General features: G+C 47.0%; 1 protein-coding gene across 1 annotated transcript in view; it reads left to right on the forward strand.

The window, feature by feature from the left end:
- Positions 1-930: 930 nt before the first annotated feature.
- Positions 931-25788, forward strand: part of Bcar3 (BCAR3 adaptor protein, NSP family member) — a 103807-nt gene continuing 78949 nt past the window's right edge. Inside the window, exons 1-2 of the mRNA XM_057793400.1 lie at positions 931-1139; positions 7131-7458. Of these exons, the coding sequence (XP_057649383.1) occupies positions 7142-7458 (317 nt within the window). The 5' untranslated portion in view covers positions 931-1139; positions 7131-7141. The remainder of the gene's footprint in view (positions 1140-7130; positions 7459-25788) is intronic.

Here is a 25788-nt window from a genome sequence, read left to right on the forward strand (position 1 = left end):
TGAACATTCTGGTTTATTCATGTGATCTAAAGGAGTTCTTTATATATTCTGTATACATTTCCTTTATTTGGATGTGTTTGCTTATGTTTTGCCTATGATTTGCGTTTTCATTCATGGTATCGGAGCTCACAATGTTAATTATGTCAACAGGCAGTTTTCCTTTATAGTTAATATTTCATGTATTTAAGGAATCTTTTTGGCAAAGTATTTTCTGATAATTTCTCCCTTTTACCTTTTATATTTAGATCTAAAATCTATCAGGATTTGATTTGGGGTGTGATATGGGGTGGGCATCATGACTCCATGACCTATCACTAGTTATCGGACTGTACCGTCCTCCGGTGTACCATATCAATAACTTTTACGTAAGCCAAGCCACCAGATAGTGCAGATGCGTTTCTGGACTCTGGTCCATCGGTCCTTTAGTCTGTCTGTGTGTTTCTGTGACTTTATAAATAGGTTTGAAAACTGCTAGTATGTGTAGCCCTATGAAGCCATATAGTACTGCGGGCACCTCCACCCACTGAACTTTCCATGCTCGCGTGTGGGAGTGATTGATTTGCCTGTTTCCAGGCTTATTCACTGTGGTTACCTCCGTCTTTGTCCTATCAAAGCCCTTTAAATTGAAAGCCAGCCAGGTGTCTGCAGAGCGGCAGACCTGTTGGGTAATTAAATAACGCCGGCAAGGGGGGAGGAGCGGATTAGGCGAGGCTTGCCGGTTGAGTGGGGTTCGCTATAGGAAGAGTTTGATCTACACTTAAAGTCTTGCTTCTCGGAGTAGACAACGGAGAGCCAAAACTTTCAAAGCCGGGGCCCGAGGAGAGCCAGACGAGGTCACCGAATGTAAATGTCGCGGGGGTTCGGCCCAGCCCGGCGAATCGGCTGGGCGGGGTGGGGCCGCCAAGCCGCAAATCACCAGTTGAGGGCCGGAGAGCGCGGAGCGAGCTCAGAGCCGCGCTTGCCGCTGCCGGGCTGGGTGGGAGCCGGGCTGGAATCGCGCCGCGCAGCCAGCAGTCGCGCCGGCCTCTCGGCGGACGCCCGCGGACCATGAGCCGCCCGCGCTCCCGGAGCAGCTGCGGGGCGGTGCGGGCAGAGCGGCGCTGAGCCGCCCTCCGGGACCCCGAGCGCCGTGCGGGGAGGTGAGTGTGCCCGGTGCGGTCGTGCTCAGGATCCCGGGTTCCCTCGGTCGTCCTGAGTCTGCACTGGGAAGTTCTTTAGAGCGAAGTTAGACTCGAGGAAGGGCGCAGCCCGCTTATTTCCTCCCTGAATCCCCATAGACTTGGTGTGGGAGTGAGATTTGTGCCCTCGGGGACATCGGGTCCCGGAGCTCCCGGGAGTGGAGCGCCAGTGATGTGCTCCCAGCATCTCCACACTTTGGCTCCCGAATGTACCGTCCCGGCGCTGGCCTCCTGACCCCTCCGGGCCCCTTCACAGTCCTGTCCCGTTCTGCCTGAGGCCGGTCTAAGTTGGGGAGGTGAGGTGGTCCAGAGGACTCTGCTGGAAGCCGGAGTCTTTCTCCGCTAATCTCTTGGGAAGTTTGCTAAGAAAGTGAAGGAGTCTGCCCTGTAACCGTTGACAACATCTCCCTCCCCTCGCCTTCCCTTTGTTGAGAAAGAATGAATAGTTGGTTGTGTGGCTCCCCTTGAGTCGGGGAGGGGAAGGCAAAGGAGGGAGGGACGGGTAGCAGCCCATCTTCCTTTGCCCGCCGAGTCTGCTGCCACTTAAAAAGTTTGATCAGGTGTGGACACTCATTGAGAGCAACTGGCAGCGGCAGCTGGTGCTGTGGGACTAAGGTTTAACAGTCGCTTGAGGCAAGGTGAAAAAGGGAATAACCCACATCTGGTTTTGCCTACAGCGATTAGGCAGGAAAAGTAGAGCCCCGAGTTCAGAGATTCTTTTAAACCTTGAGTCTTATCTCCCAAGGTTCCACAGACCTCTCCAAGGCAAGTACAGGGCCCAGGGAAGGTCAGTTTGGAAGTTGATTATCTCACTCTGTGTTCCCCCTGGTGGAGAGGAGATCCAGGAGGAGGCTCTGCAAGGCCGAATGGGAAGGGGCCTCTAAGTCCCCGGGAAGCCCACCCGCGAGGGTGCCAGGAAGCCTCCTGAGTATAAAGGAACGGTTTACCATGCCAACCCTCCCTCAGTGCCCAACACTGACTCCCTCCCAAGTGCTGTTAAAAAGCCTGACATTTCCAAGATGAGTAACCAAGACTTCAGTTCCTATTGATATAGAAAGAACTGCTTTGTCAGATGGGTGCTAATCTTAAGAACCTTGCCCTGTAAATCCTTCACTGTATTGCTTGAAATACAATCCGTGGAAGAATTATTCATACTTCAGTCATTTGGCTAGACTTCATAAGTTTGTGCTCGATTTGTAAAGCCAAGTGCAAGTTCTAAGTGGAGAAGCCAATCTTATCCGTGGGGTAGCCAGTCCCATCTGCCCTTGTTGTCTGCCTTTGCCGAGAAGATAGGGCCAAGGGGCAGCCGAGGCAGGGGCATTCCCAGTTTGAAATATAAAAGTTCTTGAGGCTCTTTTCTCAGACTGCCACGTGTGAGTTCAACCTGAAAATATCCCATTTCAGAACCAGAGAAAAATCCAAACAAGCGGGCTGTGCGCCTTTGCCTCCGCTTGCAAGATCACCAGGTTTTGCTGTGAATGGGACCAAGCTCATTAGCTTTTCAAAGCTCGGTGGCTGGCCAGAGTCCGGCAGGCAGGCAGGCAGCAAGGCTGTTTGATGTGAGGGTCACTCATGGCCTCAGCATTCCCAGTCTCATGCTCTCCCTATCAAGATGGGGCATCTGACCTTTGTATGTGTTTCAGGATCTGGCAATCGAAGGCGGATGGTCAGAGTCTTTGCTGGTGTTTGTTTGAAAGCATGCAGATGGTTCACTTGGTGTCCGTGCCCTTTTGGGTCTCTGTCCTCTCGACTCGGTGTGTTTACGTCTGTTCTAGGCTGAGACATCTCACTCCTCACCCTTCCCAGCTGCAGTGAGGACACAGTGACTGAGCTGTGCAGACATGGCCCCGGCCCTGTTCAGAGGAGATGTGTTTTTGTTTGTGTGCGCCAAGGACTTCATTATACATGGTCGCATTTAATCTTCACAGCAATCCATGAAGACAGGATTGTTGGCACATTGAAGGAATGGCAACTGACTGTTAGTGATGTAACGTGCCCTAGGCCTCATTGCTACTAAGGCAGAGGCAGGGTAGAGGTTTGACGTAGTAAATTCTGGCTCTGAGACCCAGATTCTGAATCGTACCATTTTATTTTTCAAAGGCCAAATGGTACTTAAGAGTGTTTAGTGACTAGTGGCATCAACATAGAAACATCTGCAGGTAAAGAAGTATACATGGGAGTCAGAGTTTAGAACTCTGTGGATCTGCTCTAACTGCTCATTCCTTGGCTTTTGCATTGGTTGGACTGGAATCCTCCCCCTGCCTGGAACTTCCTTCAGATCTTTTCTTGCCTGGTCCCTTATCTTTTTTTCTCAGAGCTCCTGTCATTAACTCTTCAGAAAGGCCCTGCCAGACCATCATATCATCAAGTTATCTTTCCTGCCAGCCAGCATCTTTTATCATTTCTTCTGTTTTGTTTTGTTTTGAATTCTTTGGAGTACTTACACCTTGGGTATTGCCTGGTTTATTTTCTTGTTTATGTGGTTTGGTTGGACTCACCACATCTCAATTGAGGCGTCTTGGGAGCAGAGCCTTATTATAGCTCATTCCTGGTGCACTGTAAGCCCTCGCAAAAACATATTTTGAATGAATGAACGTGATTCCTCTGAGCTTGGAAAATGAACTTGAACTACCAATGTTTACTGCTGTTGTTAGCTTCCTCTATACATTTTTTTTTTTTTTTTTTTTTTTTTTTTTTTGGTTTTTCGAGACAGGGTTTCTCTGTAGCTTTGGTGCCTGTCCCGGAACTAGCTCTTGTAGACCAGGCTGGCCTCAAACTCCCAGAGATCCGCCTGCCTCTGCCTCCCGAGTGCTGGGATTAAAGGTGTGCACCACCACCGCCCGGCTTCCTCTATAAATTTTAACCTGGCAAGGTCAGGGGTCATTTCTATATTGTTTTGTTTTGTCTTGAAGACGGAGCACAGTGTCAGCCATGTTTGAGGCTTTCCACCATTCGATTCTGTCACCCAGGAGACAGTTTGAGTGAAAGGTACTGTTGCCAAGGAGGACCCACAATGCCCTGCTTCTCAATCCTGGCTTCAGATTGGGCAATGCTGTGGAACTTTAGAAAAAGTGCTGATGTTGGTGTCCTGCCCACAGAGATTCTCATTTTAGAATCTGGTCTGTGGTTGAGCCACAGTGCGGATATTCCCTGTAGGATTCTTAACATGCAGCCAGACTAAGCTCTGGGTCTTTGCATCTTTGAACTCGTTCTCCGCCTTGGTCCCGATAGGCTTGAGAAGTAGGGGTGCAATTCATGTTGCATGATGAGTCTTGGTAGTGTGGGAGATACTTTTGCATCCGTTGTTGTAGGGTAGGTGACACTATTAAGTGCTCTGGCCTAGTCCCTTTGTGTTGATGGTTCCATGTCTAGCGTACAGACTCTAACCTCCTTCCGCGCTGAATTGTCCCCTGGTGCCTCACTCACAGCTCCAGTCGGTGCCCTCTGGCCTGGGTCCCTTCTGAACCCACTTGTTCTGTTGCATCACGTCATCCCACCCATGGCCATGGCTTTGCCTTCCTTCCTTCCAACCAGAGACCTTGAGCTTCTAGTAATTCTTCCCTCTGTCCTGTCCTTTCTGTTGACCACTTCCTGAGGTCAGACTCCTGCATCGTTCTTCCTGGTCCTCTGCCATCTGCCCGAGTGACAGCCTGGCTTCCTTTTCCCTTACCAGAATTAACCAGAGTCACCTACCGAGGTGCAGTCTGGATTCCCCCTGTTCAGGCCTTCCCTGGCACTCACCAGTCAAGTCCAGACACTTTGGCAGAGCCCTTAAGACTCCATGGCCTTGCCCTAAGCTGTAGGTCTTTCAGGAAAGGGTTTCTCAGCTTTTCCACTCAAGCACAAGGCCTGCAGGGTACCCAGCGTGTGGGGATGATGCGTACCTGAATGGGTCTGGTGTTATGGTGTCCCCTCAGAAGGCTTTTCCTGATAGAGAACTTCTGTCAAAGTTAACTGTTGTTCCTTCCAGCATGAGGGTCACTATTTGTGAGTTCTAGGTTGGGGTTCTCTGCCTCTTATAGAGAGTCCTACTTAAATGTTCGTTGAATTAAAAATAGGAAAGGAAGACGTTAGCAGACTTTGCTATCGGAGGATAAGTTGAGGTGGGGATATACTCAAGGGCATCATAGAGCCTTCTAGTGCAATCTCAAACTGCAAAGCCAACTTGGCTATTCTGAGAAGCCACCTGCCAAGGTCACCGGGGCTAAAATCACTTTTGCTCTTCTTGACTCACGGAAAAAGACGTGATCAACAGTGAGGCCTTACACATGAAGATATTTTGTGTGGTGCTAAGGGTGTGTGCTGTGTCTCTCTCCCCATTCCATCCCACCAGTTTCTTTAAGATGATGCAGGCCTGTCAATGAAGAAGGAAGGTGCTGATAGTTTGAACAGAGGAGTTCACAACTGTGAGGGTTGAAAATGGGGGTGGGGTGGAGGACTAGTGGTTGGTTTGCGTCACTAGCGGTCAGGTAGAGGACTAGGGAATTTTGATTTCTTTTTTTAATAACAATGATTAACATTGAGTAAGTGCTGGCAGTGTGCCAGGAACTGGCCAGGACTCCCCGCCCTGTTTTTCTACATCCCCATGAGCCAAGCCTTCTCTATGTGGTCTCACACGCAGCAGACAAGCTTCTGAATTATCAAGGCTGGCAAAGAGCAGTGGACAGGGTTAGGGCTATATCATTGAGTATATTCTACGCAGCCCGCAGCACTCGTGAACTTTTCCCTGTGGCGTGTAGCGGTGGATTTGTGTGGCTTCACATACAAAGTGTGTTTCCTCTGCAAATTCCCTTTGTCCCACTACCACCTCCGTGGGCTCACATAGCCATTGATGGTGAAGCCAGCAGTTCTGGAAGAGCCAGCGCGGCAGGGGTGCGATAGGGAAATTGTCACTCAAGGCTCTTCTTCCCCCTGACAATGGTGCTGCAAGCTTGGGACTGGGGCTGTGGAGTTCAGCTGTCCCGCGGTGATGCGCAGACCCTATGATGGCATAGGCATGGAAGATAGCTTACCCAGGGAATTGTTACAGTTTCTTGTAGGGCTTCTGTTTGGTTTGTATGTTGGCCTTGACAGGTCTTGTGTAATTTGACTTAGGTCAAAACCATAGTTTAGTTTGGAACTCTAGTACCGTTCAAGGCAAGCGACTGCCAGGCATACCTGGGAGCAGTTGTTGGAGCTGGTGCTGTCGTCTCGCTGGTCAGTTTCATCTCTGTCTGTGCCCTCCTTCCTTTCTTTTTTCTCTCCGCCTTCCCTTTCTCTTCTTCCCTGACTTTACGTGCACCTGTGGGCATGGCTTGACCCTGCTAGTGGCTGGCAGGTTCCTGACTCCTCTTGGAAAGAATCTACAGGGTGTTACCACTTGCTGGCTTTCCGGTACAACCGATCATGCTGATGTATGGAAGAAAGAGCCACCCCTGACCCTGCCATGGTTAACTGGAGTACACTGATTTATTTATAAGCATCGAGTCTTTGCCAGAAAAGCTGCCCTGTCATTGTGGGTAGCACAGTTTGGGTCTGGCACTGAAGATCCCAGCAGCTAAGGAATTTCACTAGCTCTGCCTGTTTTACCGTTAGCAAGGTGGTGGAAATCAGGGAATTTGTAATATTTTTCCTGGTATTTATTACCGAACCTACCAGTCCTTACGTAACAATCTTTTTTCTCAATTGCACCCCCCACTTCAATAATAGAAAGATGGTCCATAGGATTCTAACAACTCTGCGATGTCTTCGTCTATTTGGATTGGTTGCCCATCCAGCTGAATTTCCCTACAGAATCCTGAAAGAGCGAGATGATGAACAAACTATCTGTGTTTATGATGTTCCCCTAGTAATACCGTCAGACATTATTTACCTTTTGATGTTTCTTAATTTTTCTCTAGTTTCTACAATCAGCTTGAAGTTAATTCTTGTGGATATCTTAGCTTTATCCTCTCCTCTTTTCTCCCTCCTCAGCATCGAGAATCATGGCTGCAGGAAAATTCGCCAGCCTTCCGAGAAACATGGTTGTGAATCACCAGTTCCCCTTGGCCTCGTCCATGGACCTTCTGAGCAGCAAGTCCCCTCTCGCGGAGCCTCGCACAGATGCATATCAAGACGTGTCTATACATGGCACTCTTCCGCGGAAGAAGAAAGGCTCTCCTCCCATACGATCCTCTGACAGTGCCAGTCACATGGGTACCCTTCCCCACTCCAAATCCCCACGGCAGAGCTCACCTCTGACCCGGGACATCATCCAGGAAAACCCACCGCAAGACTGGAAAGGGGACACCTTCACCTTCAGGTAACTCCTGTCATTTTATGAGTGGAAATTATTTGTCTAAAGGGCTTTCTGTTAAATCTATGCAGTGTATGAATCTCTCTTCCTTTTCTCGCTTCCTTCTTCCTTCCGGTGTTAGAGCACTAGGGCCTTGTATATGTGAGGCCAGTGCTCTACCACTGAACTGCATCCCTAACTCAAGTGAACAATTTAACGTCTCTAAAGCTCTCCCTGCCCCTTAGCTGTTACCAACTGATGCAGCCAGTAATGTTTGCCTTTCTTTCTCCCTATCTCCTCTCCTCCTCTGCTCTCACTGAAGCAAATCTCATTTTCTAATAAACTTCTTTTATCTAAACATATTTTTGTAGGTGCCTGTTAAGGATCAGGATTCGGGTGTAAAGTGTATGTAACCACAACTTTAAAGGAATCATTTCTTCATATCATCTAATATTTGAGTTTTAAAAATCAAACTTGCTACATTAAGACTCTTAAAAGAAAACACATAAAAAATCATAATATTGGATTAAACTACATCCATTTAATTCTGTAGCAATGCCAAGGCATATGTAAGCTAGGATCCGTACTTCCTTTAGCCGCCAATCTGCCAAAATTAGATTCTGTGTGGCTGCATTGCCAGATCAGATTCACAGTATTGTTGGGGAAAGATTGATTTCTCTCTGCTGAGGCCAGGGCTCTGGGTAAGTAAGCGTCACAGCTGCGAATGCTGCTTCTCTGGGTTCCTAGTGCCTAGGCTGTGATTGGTCCCTGCTGGTTAGAGCCAGATTGGGAACTGTGCTCCTTTTCTTGTAGATCAGCAGCGTGGGATGTTATCAGGTAAAGAACAGGGCGGTGTCTTCCCTCGTCATTCTTGTTCAACCTTGAAGCAAAAAGAGCTCCTCTGATCTGGACTCGTTTTCTGGTTCCTTCTATAGACTGAATACCTGTGTTCTTCGGAGTATATTGATTTTATACTCCCCAGGGTTTCCACGGGAAAATTCTCCCCAGTCCCATTGAGCACTTAAAGGGTTGGTCGAGCATTGAAGGTAGTCTAGCAGCCAAAGTATTGCAGTAATCAGCTTTTGTCCTCTTGCGTCTAAAGCCACACCTTCTCTGAACTGTGATCAAATACAAGCAATCAAATAAGAGAACTCAAGAGTATACCAAATGCTGTAGAAGAATCAGGTTGACATTTTGGCCTCTGGTGGACATAGCTAGTTATTGCTTTGTATTTGTAAAGGTCATTAAGGAGATGATTTTAGATCTAAGATGACTACTTAATGAAAAAGGTGACCTTGACATGTGTAGGTGCTTCCAAAGACAAGGAGCTGGAGCTCAGAGCAAGTTGGGTGTATTCGCAAACCCCCCAAAAATCTGGTGTGGTCTGTAACTGGAGTGGGTAAAGCTGAGAGGTGAGCAGTAGAGATTTGGGGGTCTGGGGAGCGGGCAGACAAGACTGAAGCATCGATTTTAATTTCATAATGTTTATAATGTTTATAAGAAGAATAAAGGCCAGGTATTCTCTGTGGACAGTGTCAGAAGGCCCTGAAGTGTTTCTCATGTCAGATCGGAAGGACCACCCGTGGGACACCCAGCTCTGTGGTTTCCTAGGAGAGAGCCTGCAGGCAGCCCGCTGCTGAGATGAGCAAACACCCGAGGGCATCATTGTTACTATGGTCCCACCGGCATCCAATAGGCAGGATGAAGAAGATAGCACCAATCAGTGTCAGGCTGCAAGATGCAGAGGCAGAACTGGCTGCTATGGTTAGCTAACTGGGAAGCTTTTTTTTTTTTTTGGCCTTATCTCTTCTTGAGCTTGCTATCTGCCATGTACCAGACACAGACAGTTCACAGAGCCACACCTTAAACCCGTGAGGTCCTCCCTGAGCAGATGCCAGCTCGCACGGGGGAAAGCTAGAGCCGCTGGGCTGCTGGGGAGGAGGGTAAGGGAGTCGCCTCCTGTCTCCAGGAAGTCCTTCATAAACACCCAGGGTCCAAACTGCCAACCTGCCTGGAGTTCAAAGCTTTTTTATTTAAAAACCGACTTGGGCAGAGGTCAGAGCTCTGTAAAAGATCTTATCAGAGGGTGGATACAAGTCCCGAGTTTGAAGTCCCAGGTGCAGAAGAATTAACAGGTCTTGCCAACATAGGGTTTGTGTATCGTTCACAACCCCATTCATCTACATTCGTACCTTCTTTTCCTCACTCAAAAAGTCTTATTATTTAACATAAAGACAAGAAGAAGCAAGTGTATATCCCACACAAATCACGGAGAGTGGGAAGGCCTCATGGGTTGTGTGCCAAAGGCTCATGAAGTCTGACCTGTTGAGACTCATTACCAAAGATCATTTTCCAACATGTTTTTTTAAACATCTCCCCTTGATTTTTGAGTTCAGAATACATGATTTTTTTTTCTTCTTTTAAAAGTATTCCAGTCAGATTATGAATTACCTCTATTCCTTGAAATAAACCATGATATGAGGAAAGATTCCATACAAGGGTGGTTAGAGGTGAGGAGCATGAATGAGAACCGATAGTTCTGGAGAGGGAGGTTTTACCCGACGTGCCACAGTGGACGATAGAACATTTACATCTGGTCTGGCTTAGAGCTGAAGGGAGTTGGCCAAACACCGGCCATCCACAGTTAATGTCAGCTTACAGAGACCTGGCCAGATGCAGAGTATGGGCCCTTTCCATCTCGTTACATCTGGCGTTGACATGGCGATGGCAGGTCCTCCTGGACACCCTAGGCTTCCCCTTTATGGTACCCCACCAGCACACAGAAGGCGGCAATCCAGACCAGAGCTTCCTTGCATTGTAAGTCTCTATCTGCATGTCCAGGGTTTCAGTTACCCACCATCAGCTTTAGCTAAAATATTAAATGGGAAATTCTAGAGCTAATTCACTAAATTTCAGTTTGGCCACACTAAGGAGCATGAAGAAATCTATGTTCTGTTCTGTTCCACGTGGGACAAGAATCTCACTCTGGTACGGTGTCCCCACACTGTAAATGAGGCCTCCTGTCAGTCAGTGCGAAGCCACGTTGACTTACAGTATGGCATTGTTTGTATTCAGGTGGCCATGCTTGACTTCATCATGGCCCTAAATCACAAGAATAGTGATATTGGCAATTCAGTCATGCCAAAGAGCAACTCTAAAGAGGTTTTATTTTTTTTTTTTTTGAGAATTGAAAGTTTTTAACTAAAAAAAAAAAGTATGTTGGAGTTGCCAAGGTGCCCAGTATATTATTGTGCATGTTATAGTTCCTTTTTGCTGTCATCCTCACCTGCCCCTGAGCTATACTTTATCACAGCTGTGTGTTTAGGACAAAACCTAGCGTGAAAGCACCAACAGGGTCCAGTACTATCATCTCCAAGCACCGTTGGGAGATAGGGGACTGCTTGTGGCAGATTTGCTGTTTGTACAGCAGACGTGCTTAGCTTATTAATCATTAAACTGTAACTGTTATTGTAATTGAAAACGAATTGTACGTCCATCCCTTGGGAGGCCTTGAACAAAGCAGACAATCTTCCCTGTGACCCAAATGTTTAGTTATTAAACTGACATCTCCAAATATGTCAGATCCTCTCTTTTATAAATAAGCCATGGACAAAGAAAGCTATATAACATAATATAAAAGGGCACTATTAATGTTCTTACATGTTATAGCTTTAAAATATCTTAAAGGACCAGGTGGTGGTGGTGGTAAACACCTTTAATCCCAGCACTCGGAAAGGAGAGGCAGGTGGATCTCTGAGTTTGAAGCCAGCATGGTCTACAGAGTCAGTTCCAGGACAGCCAGGGATACACAGGAAAAAAAAAAAAAAAAAGAAAGAAAAAACCTGTCTCAAAACCAAAACCAATCAACTTAAAGAAAGGGTCTATTTGTATTCTTATTGGACATCAAAACCTGTATAAGGCACGGTAGAATTCCTCCTGCTCTTCCCCCATCTTGCTCTTCTTTCTCACCCTCTTCATCCTTTCCTTCCTCCTCCTCCTCCTTGACACCATCATCATCAGTGGGGAAGTGGGTCAGGAGCTCTTGAGGCACCTAAGCCTAGACCCTAGGGGATAACTGAATTTGGTGGAAAGGGTTGGCACTTGTTGGCCATTTCCCAGACACTGGCTCCACGGCCTCCAAGAACAATGGTCACAACTGTTGGCACCCCTAAACTGTCTGCTTGAATGCAAGATGGCAGTCTCCCATGTAACTTTCTAACACCTCAGACATGGGCTCTGGGGAGAAGAGAGCCAAAGTTGTCAAGAGTCAGAGGGCCGTCCTGGAGAAGGGAGTTGGTCTTCTCTTTTGGAGACCATATCTCTTAGCTTTCCCGTTGTCTTGGCCAACCTTGGATATACTTGTGGTTTTGAAAAATGCCCAGAGCCAGAAGCCAGAGAGTTCTTAAGCCTGCTATTTGATGTCACAGGGGAGCCTTTGTTTCACAAGGACAGCCAGGCCGACAGACAGGATTTCCTCTTGACGTTAGCGTCATTTATGACTGTTGTCCCTTTGACTCGTTTATCTTCAGGGTTAGATTTGTGTTTGAATCTAGAACCCTCCTTGAGTTGAGAGCAGACCAGTTCCTGCTGGGATGTCTGTGTTGCCAGGATAACCGAGAGATCGGTGCTTGGGCCCTTTTCCTGCCTGTGGGTATGTGGAGGCATGCATTCCCGGGAACAGCTGTGAGGGGCTAATTCCTTCCACATCTTGTGCTGTGGGCACATGTGGCGGACAATGTGGGGTTTCATTAGCTCGCAGGAAGTGCTCTGACTGACTCGGCACAAGTGTTGTAACTGATGTTGGACCGCAGAATCTGTGTAATTACTCCTGGTGAAAGCCGGCGAGCTTTCCCAGACAGTAAGTAATCCCGCATCACCACATCAGATCTTTCGAGAGGGGGAGCTGGAGGATGAAGCCCACCAACCATGCCAACGTTCCTTTGAGCATCATCTAAAAGTCCTGACTCTGGGCTGTTAGTGCCGTTGTCTGGAACAATCTCCAGCAATGGCTTTCTCCTTGATGACACAGATGTTGCCCCAGCCAGATACGCCAGCAAACCAGCGTTTCCTCTCAAAGATAACCAGAAGGAGAAGGAGCCACGTGCAGGTGTCTATAGCTTATGCCTGTCACACCTGCCACCTGCAAGTTGCAGCCCTTCCATCTGCAGAGGAAACCTGGCTTTTGAGTTTTAAAAACGTATTGAGTAGATGAATAGATGCTATGTAATAAAAGGCCCCCTTGTTGGGTCGTTAGGGTAACATTGGCTTTTCAATAGTTCTGAGCATAAGATTGCCTCTAGAAAAGGCAAAACTCTAGTGGGCTGAGTTTTCCTGACATTTGGAAGCACCTCCTTGATGTCCCAATGCAGCTGTTGTGGCTGGGCTGCTGGTTTCCCAGAAATTTTATATGGCCTGACCTGGTAGTCCCTGGTGTGCTGAGGCTAGGAGCAGCTGGGTCAGAGGTGAACCTGTCCCCTCTCTTACACTGCTTCTGTCTTGAAGGAGACCAGAGGAGCTGCCTGGAGGGCTACCAGCTGCCCCATGGTAGCCCTAAATCCTGTCCTGACAAGGAACTGAGGGGCTGGGATCTGTGCATTCCCAGCTGCTCTGGGAGAAAGGAAAGGTTTTCTTTTTTCTTTCTTTCTTCCCCCCCCCCCCCGACCAATTGTAAACCACAACCAAGAAAATGACCAGAGAGTGACACAATGCAGTCCTTGTCTAGCTGAACTTCTTAGGTCCCATCCCCTCCCCCCAGGGCAGACCTGCTCTAACTCAGGCGTTTTGCAGCCTCCCCCACGCTATTTGGAAAGGGCCTTGCTTTAATCTTAGCAGTTTACCTCCCACAGAATCTGCTACGGCTCGCTGTAAATAGACCCACAGCTATGCCAGCGAATCCGCCAGCCATCCCAGTCTGGCCAGGATGTGCCCTCTGGAGAAGTCATAGTTGCTTTTGTTCATTGGAAAGAAAGATTGTCTTCCAGGGACCTGGGCTTGATGACCTGCTCTCCCTCAGGTTACAGCCACTCTGTTTGTCATCTAGTCTTGGAAGCAGACTACCAAGGTCTCTCTTCTTAGGTTCCCCAAGACAAGCTCATGTTGTCCTGTTGAAGGATTGTGTTATGTGCAAGCTGTGGGGGCCTGGGGAATCGTCTAGTTTGTATAATCTATAGTTCCAGATTCACCTGCAAATAGATATCAGGTTGGGGTGACTCTTACAGTCAAAATAACCCTAACATAGAGGAGCTAGAGGCCTCAGTTCAGATCCCAGCTCTGCCTCTTAGGCAGAAAATCCTATATTATAAAATTGGTTTGAAAATAATCCACGCTGAGTGCTGTGATCCTTAACTGGTCCCCAAATAGGAAGGTGTCCCTAACTTTCCCTAAGCTAAATCTGGGCCACCTGCTGAGAGTCTGCTTCCAGCAGGTCACCTCTTAGTTCTCACCTGGTCCCCAATAGTCAATTCCTCAGCTGCTCAACTCTTCTGAGATACATGACCTTGAGGATCCCGGGGAAATTCATGTTGCTGGGACCATCAAAGCTGCTAGGGACCTTGACACTGATGCCAGATGCCAGCTCTGGTAACTTCAGGACATTAGCACGCTATTTTACTCTTTTCTGGATTACCACATTCTTATGGGGTAGCTCAAAGCAGGTATGGGGGAGGGGCCCAGGCTGGTCGGTTTCCTTCCTTCCTCCCGGAAGGCAGAGCAGGGAGGCTCCTAATCCCCCTGTGTAACCCGAGATCACGTTCTATGCCTGCAGCTACAGCAGGAGAAAGTTTCCCACGTGTTGATGGAGTTTGGCTAGGATTCCATTCTCTAGGTCTGCCCCACAGCAATGTGCCTCAGCCAGCACGCTCAGCATCGTCTGTGGGGATAACCATCATCCAGGGTGGTAAGATACCAGCACACCATTGCCTTCCTACACTAAACAGAGCCTTGCTGACCCCTGGGGACTGAAGCAGCCCCTGCCCAATTGTTCTGTAATTAATGTTAGTCTGTTGTTTGGTCTTCCATGCATTTTTATTAAGTTGGTTTTATTTGAGGCGTTGTGTTAGGTACCAGGGACCAGTGAAGAATAAAATAGAAGTGGCCCCTGTCCTTAGGGAGCACCCAGTTTAGGGGCCCTGGAACAAATGCATTGATAAATACAAAAGGAAGTGTCAGGAAGAAACCATCAGAGGACCCTGACTTAGATTGGTGGTGACAGCTTCTCTGGGGGAGGGAGCACTTGGAGATTAAAAACTAAAAAAAAAAAAAAGTAAACACGTCACTGGTAGTTTTTATGTTACTATGTATTGAAAGGGTAATATCTTTGAAACGGGTTAAATAAAATATATTATTAAAATGAGCTCTTCCTATTGGTCTGTTCTTGATTATCAGGAGACTTGAAATCACCTGTGTGATTCTTGGTGCATTTCCATTGGACAGCCGGACTTGCCTGTGTTGGGAGCCAGGCTTTGGCACGAAGAGTGACAACTGCTTTCCCAACTGTTAGACTGGCAGCCCCCCGAGAATGGCTGTCGGCCCCAGAAGGCAGCTCCTCTGTCTTCATATCTGGTTAGGTGGAACTCTTTTTTCTGAGCGGTCTCGACAGTCACTAAAATCTTAGCACTTTGTTTCTGCCTTTGGTACTTGAGAAGAAGCCTTAGCAAATACGCTCTTTTAGAAGAGTGTGGGGAAGAGGGAAGGATGGGGGCAGGGTGAAGGGGACAGGGCGGGACAGCAGGAGGACACTAGATACCAGCTAGACAATGCCTCTGCTGTCATCAAAGGTGCTGTGTTTGGGCTTCCACAGCCTGACGGGTCCCCATGCCAGGACCGTGTGTGCCTGCCAAGAGACATGCTGGCCTTGATACGGCTTTTCTTGTTCTTACTCTATTCAGTCTGGATCCCGCCAAGTTAAAATTTCAGCAGTTACCTTTAGCTAAATGCTGCCACTGGGGTTCCGCTGGGCACGAGCTAACCCCAGCTGGGTGGTTTACCACCCAGTACCTGCTTGCTATCAGTCTTAGATTCCCTGGTCAATTCACTGTAGCGGAGGGTACAAGAAACACATGGTGCTGTTGGAATGCAATGCCGCTTGCTGTTTTTCTTTCTTTTTCTTTTTTACTCAGGCATTGCTACATTGTCAGATGAGCTAGACTGACTCAAGGAGGAATCTGCTCTTTTGAGGGAAAGAAGCAGTTTTAGAAATACATACCCCTCTACCTTCCTCCCCTTACCCCCCACCCCAGGAGGGATGGGTGTCCTCATCTCCAGCCTCTCAGGACTATACACAGTGGAAAGTGATGGCAAACATGACCCCATGGACTCAGGCTCCATATGGGAAACTGTTAGTGAAACTAAAATAGAGTCCTTTGACCCAGAGAGAAGGAAAATAGCCAGGTGGTTCTTCCATTGATAGGTCTGTATAAAAGGTCACTTCCGGCCAGCATAAATGGGTTTAATAACGCTCCCCTACACACACACACACACACACACACACATACACACACGCACGCACACATGCACTCACGCACTCACTCACGCACAGCCAGAGCCCCTTCTCATTTTCATTCACAGTATGTTGACCCACCATCAGGTGTGAGGCTTTGTGCCAGGCACTGGGAATTTGTGGAGAGGCCAGACTTTGTCCTCAGGAGTTCATAGGTCATAGAGAAAGATGCTGCTTTTGAACCATCTGATCTTCCCAGCATGATCATCTCCATCTTTGTGTGCCCCTGACTTCCCACCCACCAGATAGCCCTTTGTACCACTCAGTTAATCCCTGACCTCTGACCTTACCACCTGTCCAGGTACCACACGAAAACACCCCAACACGGTGTAGAGGTATTACGCAGGTAATCTTTCCCTCGGGGCCTGCCTCTTCTGTGCTCCCACGGCCGCTATGGCATCCCAGCCTTGAACCTCGACCACAGGAAAGGTCACGCGGCTAAGGACCCTAGTGGAGGTGTCACTGGTCTGTGAGAGAGGCAGAGGGCAGAGCGAGCGGGACTGTGCAAAATGCCACGGGTAACAAAAGGGCTTTCATGAGGTATGGAGGAACAGTACGATCATAGAGAGGGGGACGGTAGAGAAACCAAATTGTTGGACTTCTGCTAGGCTCACTGGAAATAACTGCTCTGATTGGGAAGGGGGTGGATGGGAAATGTCCAGGCAGAATTGTTGGCCTGGAGTGGGTAAGGCCAGGAGAAGAGGCCCAGAGATCATGGAGACAGAGAACAGGAGCTGAAGGCATGATAAGCCCTGTCACCGTGGGGAATATCAGGCTGACAAATAACTCCGGAAAGAATCTACACATTGTTTTGTTTTTTATACAAAAGGCAGGGAGTTAAAACTCGTCTACAAAATGTGCTAAGGTTTAGAAACAGTGGGGTGTGTCTCTGGCAGCTGGGGTGAGCCACTGGCTAAGGTGGGAACAGTGGGAAGGGAGGGAGAGGTGGCAGTTTTTGTTGGGTGATTATCCTCCGGGAGATGGTGGTGTCTGGTCTATGGAGTGAAGACAATGTTTGGGGTGACAGCTGGAGATGGACACACATCTCAGGGGCTTCCTTTTAGTAAAGCCAGCAGGGCGTTAATGAAAGCAAGCCCTACCTGGCTTCCGATGCTTACTGTGTATAGCTATGTTGGGAAGGCACCATGCAAACATAGCTATGGGTACCAGCCTTAGGGTGAGAGAGTCAGGCTCCATGATGGCACATGAAGCCTGCAGAAGGCTGGGTCCTCAACCCCATTCTTATCTATTTCAAAAGGCCAATTAGACGATAATATTGGCATAGCAATCTCCTGGGTGCCCGATGTGAATCGTGGAGACTTAAGAAGGATGTCCCCTGACAGCCACAGAAAAGGATGTCGGATTCTGAAACAACACACCAAATTTAATTAAATCAAGTGTTATAGGGAGAGACAAAGACTTATACTGGAAGTCCAAAAACACTAATTACAAAGTAAACAATATGGAATCCAGATCAACTGCTTGCCATGAGAAATATCCTAGGGGTTGGATCGCTGTGGCCTCAGAATGAGTCAGTGCCATGCTACGGTTGTCAGAGAAAATTACTGTGATTTTAGGGGCATTAATTGAAGCTCAATATTCAGACCAAGGGAGGTCGTCACACTTGACTGCGCTGCTCACATATGGTGGACGGTTTGAACTCTGACCTCAGAAACGCAGGATGGTTCCTTCTCCCCAGAGCTTCATGGCTCTCTGCCGGGAAGGCCTGTTGATTTAGTCTTCAAGGAATCCTGGTGTCACGAGAGAATTCTGGTGTCACGTGTTAACCCTGTGAGACTATTAGAAAGTCCTCATGTTGGTCCGGTCCACAGCTGGTGATACGCATCGTGGCATCATCAGCAAACATGTCGAGATACAGAAGAATGTTTCTCTTCTCATTTGTTTTTACAAGCTGATGTGGCCAAGATATCTTCCTAAGTCCTGTGTCCAAAGTGTTCTGGTCCTTGTGCCAATGGCTACATACCCTTTGAAGTTAGCAAAGGCAAAATCAGACAGTATTTCCCAGTATAATTGATCTCAGTATCAGAAAAAAGAAACCTTGTCCGTCTGGGCATAGCTAATATTTCCCCTAAGATGTCATCACTTTGCTCACTGGCTCGGTGCTGGGTTTGTTTCTCTTGTTGAGAGAGTTGCTAGCTAGTCCAAGCTGGCCTTGAACTCATGATCCTGCTTCCTCGGCCTCCCAAGTGCTGGGATTACAGTACAGGTGCATACCATGCTCAGCACCTGCCTTTTGCAAAACATCTGTTTCTCCTTATTTTCCCCGCCAACAAATGGAAATTGTCCCATGGTGAACCCTGTCCTCTGGGTTACTGTCCCGGTTAACTTCCTCCCTGGCATTTCAAGCATGTCCAGAGATTTTTGTATTCTGCAGGGGTGGCCAGCCTGTCGACATCACTTCAGAATCATCTGGTCTGTGGTGTGGGGAGTGAGGCAGCTCTCTGGCCTTGGGGATGGATATTCTACGGCTGACGGAGCTGTCTGAGGTTGTCGCAGCTCTATCCCAGAACTGTGGCCCAATGATCTTAGTGGTTAGACTCAATCCATGAACACTCTTCATCTGATATTTGGTATCTTTATCTTCCCCTTAGTGAACCCACTGAGTGCGATGAAAGAGAAGGTTTGGGGTCCAGGTCTTCTGCACAGTGTAGACCACACACCTACACACTCATGCACACAAACCAACATTTATCGAGCAGCCCTGCCCTAGAGCTGCAAAGATGGAGATGATATGGAGCCTGTGCTCAGTGTTTTCACAGTCCAGGGAGAGAAACAGGGCGCACAGTGTGTATTCAGTAAGTCTTACCTTAAAACTTCAGGATTTGGGGCCGCAGAGACGGCTCACTGGTTTAGAGCACTTGCTGCCCTTCCAGAGGACACAGGTTTGCTTCCCAACGTCCACATGGGGGCTCACAGCCGTCTGTGACTCCAATACCAGGGGATCTGATGTTCGTTTCTGACCTCTGAGAGCTCCAGGCTTGCATGTGGCACACAAACATACATGACGCAAACACTCGTACACATGAAATAAATAAATCTAAAAGATTAAAAACTTCCTGTTTCATAAGAAAGGAGAACTGAGCTGATTCCTTGAGCCGTGGCTGTGACAGCATAGAAAAGAGTGATCACGTTATTTTTTCTGGGGATAAATGTTAATAAGTTGGTGAATCGAGGCTTGCTGATTCAGAGAATTTGGATTTATTGGGGTTATAAAGAGCCAGGGCTGGCAGCATAGACAGAAACCCAGAACCACAGATAACTTCTAGTGGAATAGAAAAGAAGATGTTGAACTTTTCTGTACATTAACCTTCTCTAATTAAACATTAGAATTAAATATATAGTGGCATTTAATGTATGATTCTAATAGACTGGAAGGAAGATTAGTAGGTTAAAGTCTATGGCTGTCTCTCCCCTCCTCTCTTCCCAGCCAAGATCCTGAGAGGTCAGTAGAGTTTTAGGTGGAGAGCACAGATTCTAAGGTTCTGAAGCCACCAAGTTACCAGTGGGAAGCAAGCGTTGTCTTGGTTGTTGGCTCCCTCTTCCTGGTTTTTGCAGCATGCCCTGGTGCAGGGGTTGGTTAAGAAAATAGTTGGTAGATTCCGGGTTTGCAGGGTCACTCCTTTGGGGGGCCCAGTACTTCAGGTACACGGACTCAGCTACTGGCCACACTCGGCAAGTCTTCTTGTATTATTGTTGCACCCGGTGTTCTAGGAATGAGTGAATTTTGGGAACAATAAGCCACCCACAAAGCAAGGACTCTACCTCAGACTTACACACCTGCTGGCTCCTGCCCTCAGGAAGCTTTAATTCTAAAATTTCATGTAGTACTTTAATATCTAGATCCTTGCCCTACTTCCAAGATCTTAGTAGATTTCCTTTGGCTTCTGTGCAGACAGTAACGTAGCACTGTCCTCATAACCCTGACAAAGGATTGACGGAAACACCTAAAGGGGGAAAGGTTATGGGCTCATGGCTGGGGGCGGAGGGTTCTGTCCACCAGGATGGGGAAAGCATGACCCAGCACTCGCAGCAGTGAGAACTTGAGGCTCTGTGTTTCCCATCATGGACTGCCGAGGACGGTATAACCACAAAGTCTTACTTCCAGTAACCTCCTTCTGCCAGCCAGGTCCCACCACCTAAAGGTTCCACAGCCGTTCAATATGCAAACCATGAGCTTGTGGGGGACATTTCCCCTTCATATCCTAACATCATCTATGAATTGTAACAGTTTGAGTCTCCCTTTGCCAGCTTTTGTACCTTTATTTTATTTTACTTTTTGCTTATTTAGCTATATCGTCTAAGGCCTGCAAGCTCACAGTAGACAGAAGCAGTAACTGGGGTGTTTTTCCCTTGTTTCTGATTGGCTGATGCCATGATTGACTGATCCTACTAATACTTCTTTATAAGTGAGACTGATGCTTGCTGATAGAAACCTTTCATTGATCTCAGATGCCATGTAATGATAATTTTAAAAAGTATGTTCCCAATCAACTGGGTGCCCCAAATTATTTTTCTCTTTCAATACACGAATGTGGCAAGTTGTATGACTAGAACTTCTGTTATTAAATTAACAAAATCCCTGGAGCAAATCTAACTTGATTGTATTTTTCATGCATTTTTGACTTTGGTTTGTCAGTATTTTGTTTAGATCTTTTTGTTTTTTCTTACAATTTGTGAAATTTAGCATATACATTTCATTTTTCTTTCCTTTTACTAACTTTGCTTTTCTTTTCAACATCTTAGCATCCTCTTTGTCAAGTCTCCCTGGGAGTTTTTATACTTTCCAAAGACTAGATCATTTCAGTCTGGCAGAACTGACTATGTAGTAAAAGCTGTTGCATACAGAGATTTTTCTTACTGGGAGGTTGTGAACCACTAATTCTGTGTTTCAGATGGTTGTGGGAGTGAGTGTTCTCTTTCTTCTTGGAGTCTGTTATAGTATTCTTTTTTTGTTTTGTTTTTGTTTTTCCCTACACATCTGTTTGGTTTTCCTAACCACATGTATAATTACGCTCCGGTTCATTCCTGCGGTGTCTTGTGCCCCTTCACTCTGTCGGCTTCGGTCCAGCAGGCTCTGTGAAGAGTCAAGTTTGTCTGTTGTTCTTCATGCTATCGCTGTTTACCATTTAATTTCTGCCCAACCTTTATCTCTATTTTGTATTTATTCTGTTGTGTTAATGAAAACCAAACCCCTAATGGATTCCCAGTCTTTCTTTCCAAAAACAAGCACTTGAGGGCCCATACTTCCCCCCAAACATCACAGTAACTGGGTCCTTCTTGCACCGTCTCCTGTATTTTGAAATCTGCCTTGTAATTGAGAGTTCAGCTTTGTCCCAGTGTTGTGTTTTATAATATAACGGGTTTGTACCTGCCACTTATTCTACGGTTCTGTAGTAGTTGTGAACTAAAAACAGGTGGAATTTTGCTACTGCTTTTGAATTTTTGAAAGAAATTGTCTAAGGCTGGGCAAGGTAACATCAGCCTTTAATCCCAGCACTTGGGAGGAAGAGGTAGGTGGATCTCTGGGAGTTCTAGAGCAGCCAGAGCTACATAGTGAGACCCCGCGTCAAAACAAAACAAAATAAGCAAACAAAACTAAATCCCACTCCTGTTCGTTTAGAGGGTACTTTCAGACCCCTTTGGATTACACCACAGAACAACCGCAAACAATGCCTGCACTCACTCGTCTTGAGCCTTCAAATACCAACTCAGGTCACTTTCCTTTCGACTTTTCTCTCATATTGTCCCATATTTGAGGAGTTCTTATCTGTAAAAACTTTGTGAAAATATACATAATACAAAACCTAGCATATTCACCATTTTAATATTGCATTTGTTTGAGTGCACACATTAAAAACTTAAGAATTGTCCCTATTGACTGGATAATGTGATGTTTTGATACTTGTACAGTGTGGAATAGCTGAATCTGATTAAACACTAAGGCTGGGGGGATGGCTCAGTAGGTAAGATCCTTGCTGTGCAAACACTCAGACCTAACACGAATCCTGGCATCCGGGTAAGAAAAGCCAGGCATGGCCGTGTGTTCCTGGACTGCAGCCTTGGGAGGGCAGAGGCAGGTGGATTATGGGAGTCCAGGAGCCAGCCTGCCAAGTGCAAACAGAGTTTCAAGTTCAGTGAGAGATCGTGTAAGGAGAATACAGCATAGCACAGTGGAGAAAGACACCAATAGCTTCCACAAGCACACACACATGCACGTCATGAATGCGTGAGTGCACAACACACACACACACACACACACACACCATGTTCAGTGTCACTAACTTTACATTCATCATTGCCTTGCAGTGAAGTTTTAATCCTTTCGGCTTCTGAAGTACAAAGCAGGCTGCTGTTATCTGCAGTTACCTCACTGGGCCATCCTGCTCGTCTCAATGTGTCATTTACTGTCTGTTCATCAACCTGGCCCCATCCCTTGCTCCAGCCTCCTCTCCCCAGGCTCAATGACACATGAAGGGGTTGTCATACGGAGGGGGAGGAGTGCACACAAATGGGTACATACAGGTATGGATGAGCACACAATGACACTGCAGAATGGGGGTGCTGGCTCTGCAGAGTTTGGGGACATGTGGCGTTATCTCAGTCTGGAATAGTTTGGTCTGATTTCTCACATTCTTCTCTGATTTAAAATCATGATCCCAATAGAGATGACTCATTTTGTTGTTGCTGTTACATCTCAAACAATGTCTGGTGACACTGGTAGCCACTAATTGTGCACTATTAACAACCACAAAAAAAGCAATCCTTGAGACATTTTGTAGACAGGCAGACCTCTGTGAGTTCAAGGCTGGCCTGGTCTACATAGCAAGTTCCAGGCCAGTTGAGATCGTATAGTGAGACCCTAGCTGGAAGGAAGGAAGGAAGGAAGGAAGGAAGGAAGGAAGGAGGAAGGAAGGAAGGAAGGAAGGAAGGAAGGAAGGAAGGAAGGAAGGAAGAAAAGAAGGGGAAAAGAGACATTTTGTACTCTGTGATTTAGGACAGAGAGCGTCTCAGTTTGGATTCTAACCACTCGAGAAAAGTGGGGAGGCCTCTCTCAGTGAAATACTACTTAAGAGGTGTGACTCAAAACCACCACTCAGATCAAGTGTCCTTTTGAGAGGAAGGAAAGAATCAATCTGGTTACTAATGAGAGAGTAAATTGTGAGTATATCATTTCCGTGACTTTGACATTCCTGAAGTTGAAACTGAAAAAAGTGGATGCTTTCTAAATGACTTAACTTAAGCAGAGAGTGTTATCTACCATTGAATACACTTAAAAATAAAATAACAAGAGTCTGGTTTCACCCTGCTGTCATCTCTATTGACCTTGGGACACCAGCCTGCCCACCCACCAGGAGGGGCTGTGTTACCAGCCAGAACTCCCATTTGTAACCAGAGATGCCACATCACAGATTATAGCCTGGGGAGTCATAATTAGCATGAGCCAAAAATATTATTTTTATCCCTACCCCCTTCACTTAGATTGCCAAGACCCTCTGTTTGTTTTCTAGTGATCTCTCTTGGAGAATATAAATCTGTGATTCAAGACTCCTGGCTGCAGTCTTATGTGAATAATTGGATATTCTATTTCAACTTAGAGGCAGGGCTGTCAGGCCAACTGCTATGGTATCTGGTCCATTGGGAAGGGTATTTGCGTAGGAGAACGCTCTCTCCTTTCTGTGAGCTGAGTTTAAGTAGTTGCCCGAGAAGGAGTAGACACAGTCTTCTGTGTCTAAATAGGTATCTCATAAAAGATTGTTTTAATTTCCTTTGAAGTGCTGGTTTTTAAAGTATTTGGACAGGGGATTGAACCCAGGGTCTCGTACGTACTACCCCTGTCCCAAACCAAACCAGCCTGGGTTTCTGTCTCTATCCTTACTCTCACCGCACCAATCTCTGCCTAGCTAGGAGACTAGTTAGGAGTCTTGATGCTGCATTGACTGTGTGAGCTGCTGCGCTCCTGTCCCTGTATGGAATGCAGGCCTCGCTGGGTTTATTCAAGGATGTGACCCAGGGGGACCTGGGTTGTAGTCTCTCTCTGCCCTCAAGGCCTTTCCGATGAGGAAAACAGAATAACCAGAGGGCGTGCCAAATCCCCCCTTGGAAGGTCCTCCAAGCAGCGTGCCAGGATTTCCTTCCATCCTGCGCACAGCATCTTCCGGTCCATCCATGCGGAGAAGCGTGAGCTGACATGCCCTGTGCTGATGTCTTCCACATGCCACCTCAGAGCCGTGTTGACAAGGGCTCGGGAGACTTGTGCTTATGTCCTGAATGCCGAGTGTCTTCTCTCGACTTCACCTGCAGTAGGAGAACCAGGAAAGCGGGAAAGTCAGGCAGTTCTGATGTCTTTGGCCTCTGTCGTCCAGGCCACTGCACAACTGACTCAGCCGCTGCTCTTGAGAGTGGGGGTTGTACACTGTCACTCGCTAGATGCCTTGTGCTATGATCAGTTAGAGGGTCAAACACGACTCCTCCTCCTATCTCTCTATTAATCTGTGCATTGCAGGGAGCACCACTTGCCTTATAGGAGTCTAATTAAATATTATGGTGTCTTTCTTTTTTTCTTTTTTTTTAAAGCAGGGTTTCACTGTTGCCTTGGCTAGCCCCAGAGCTTCCTATGTAGATGAGACTGACCTCAAGTTCTTAAGAGATCTTGCCTGCCTCTGCCTCTCAGAGTGCTGAAATTCAGGTGTGAATTATCATGCCTGACTCCCTTGAAACAGGGTAGCACAAGCTAAATGAGCACCACCGCCACCTGGCTCCCTGCCCCTTGTCTTAACAGAATATTTGCTCTTTCTTGCACAGAGACATTGAGCTGTGAGGTGACAATCTTGCCAACTCTCTCTTCAAGCCTCTCCTTGATAGGCTAAATATCTTCTGTGTCAATATTTCCTCCCCTTCTGCTCACTCCTGGTTTTGCTGGCTGGCCTTCATAACCCAGCATTTCATTTATAACTGTTTTACCACTTCTAGCGTATTAGTGAGTATTCCAGACATGTCTGACAAGCGGCTTCCACCTCCCTTTCATCTGGGGTTGAATCTATCAATGTAGCCTAGGATCCCTCTGGATCCTTGATAATCTCATCTCTCTATTTCATGATCTGAATATGGTCATCTAAATCTGATGATCATAAAGTTTCCATCTTCCCCACCATCTCTTGACGCAAGCATGGTTTTTAAAGTTACAGGTTAAAATTTTATCCATTCATTGTATTTGGTTACACTTTATCCTTCACTTAAACTACTTGGGGAGAAGACCTAACTAATGTTATCTGATACATTGCTCAGACTTACGCTGTATATGACTTTTGTGTGTCAGGCACTGTTTTAAAAATATTTTGACGAATTAATTTCATCCTTATTTGGTGTTCACATCTCCTGTGACCTAGGAGCTATTATTCTTCCCACATTATAGGTGACAAAACCAAGACACGGAAAGATTTTGTTCACATGGCAAATTGGTCCCAGGTTCTCACAGTTCAGAGTTCATGCACAGAATTCCTTAGCACGGGTGCCTGTCCCATGAGCTAGCCCTCCTGGGTCCCCTTCATGCATCCATTGACCATAGCAGTGTGACTAGTGTGGCAGCCAGGCTGGGGTGATGCATCAGGGCCTTTCTAGGTAATCAGGGCTTGCTTTGGTTTTGCTGGGACGATGTTGGTTGAGTTTGAAACTAAGCTACTTGCTGACTTCGTGTAAGTCGTCTTGTCCTAGCAATACCCTTACTGAAGTCCAGATATAATTTAGCTACTGCGTTCCTCGGACCAGCTCAACTGGTGAGCATATCAGAAAGGGAGATACAGTCGTGCACTGTGATTGGAGCTCTGATTTTAGATGGAACT

Source organism: Chionomys nivalis, chromosome 18 (assembly GCF_950005125.1).
Source record: "Chionomys nivalis chromosome 18, mChiNiv1.1, whole genome shotgun sequence".
NCBI lineage: Eukaryota > Metazoa > Chordata > Mammalia > Rodentia > Cricetidae > Chionomys > Chionomys nivalis.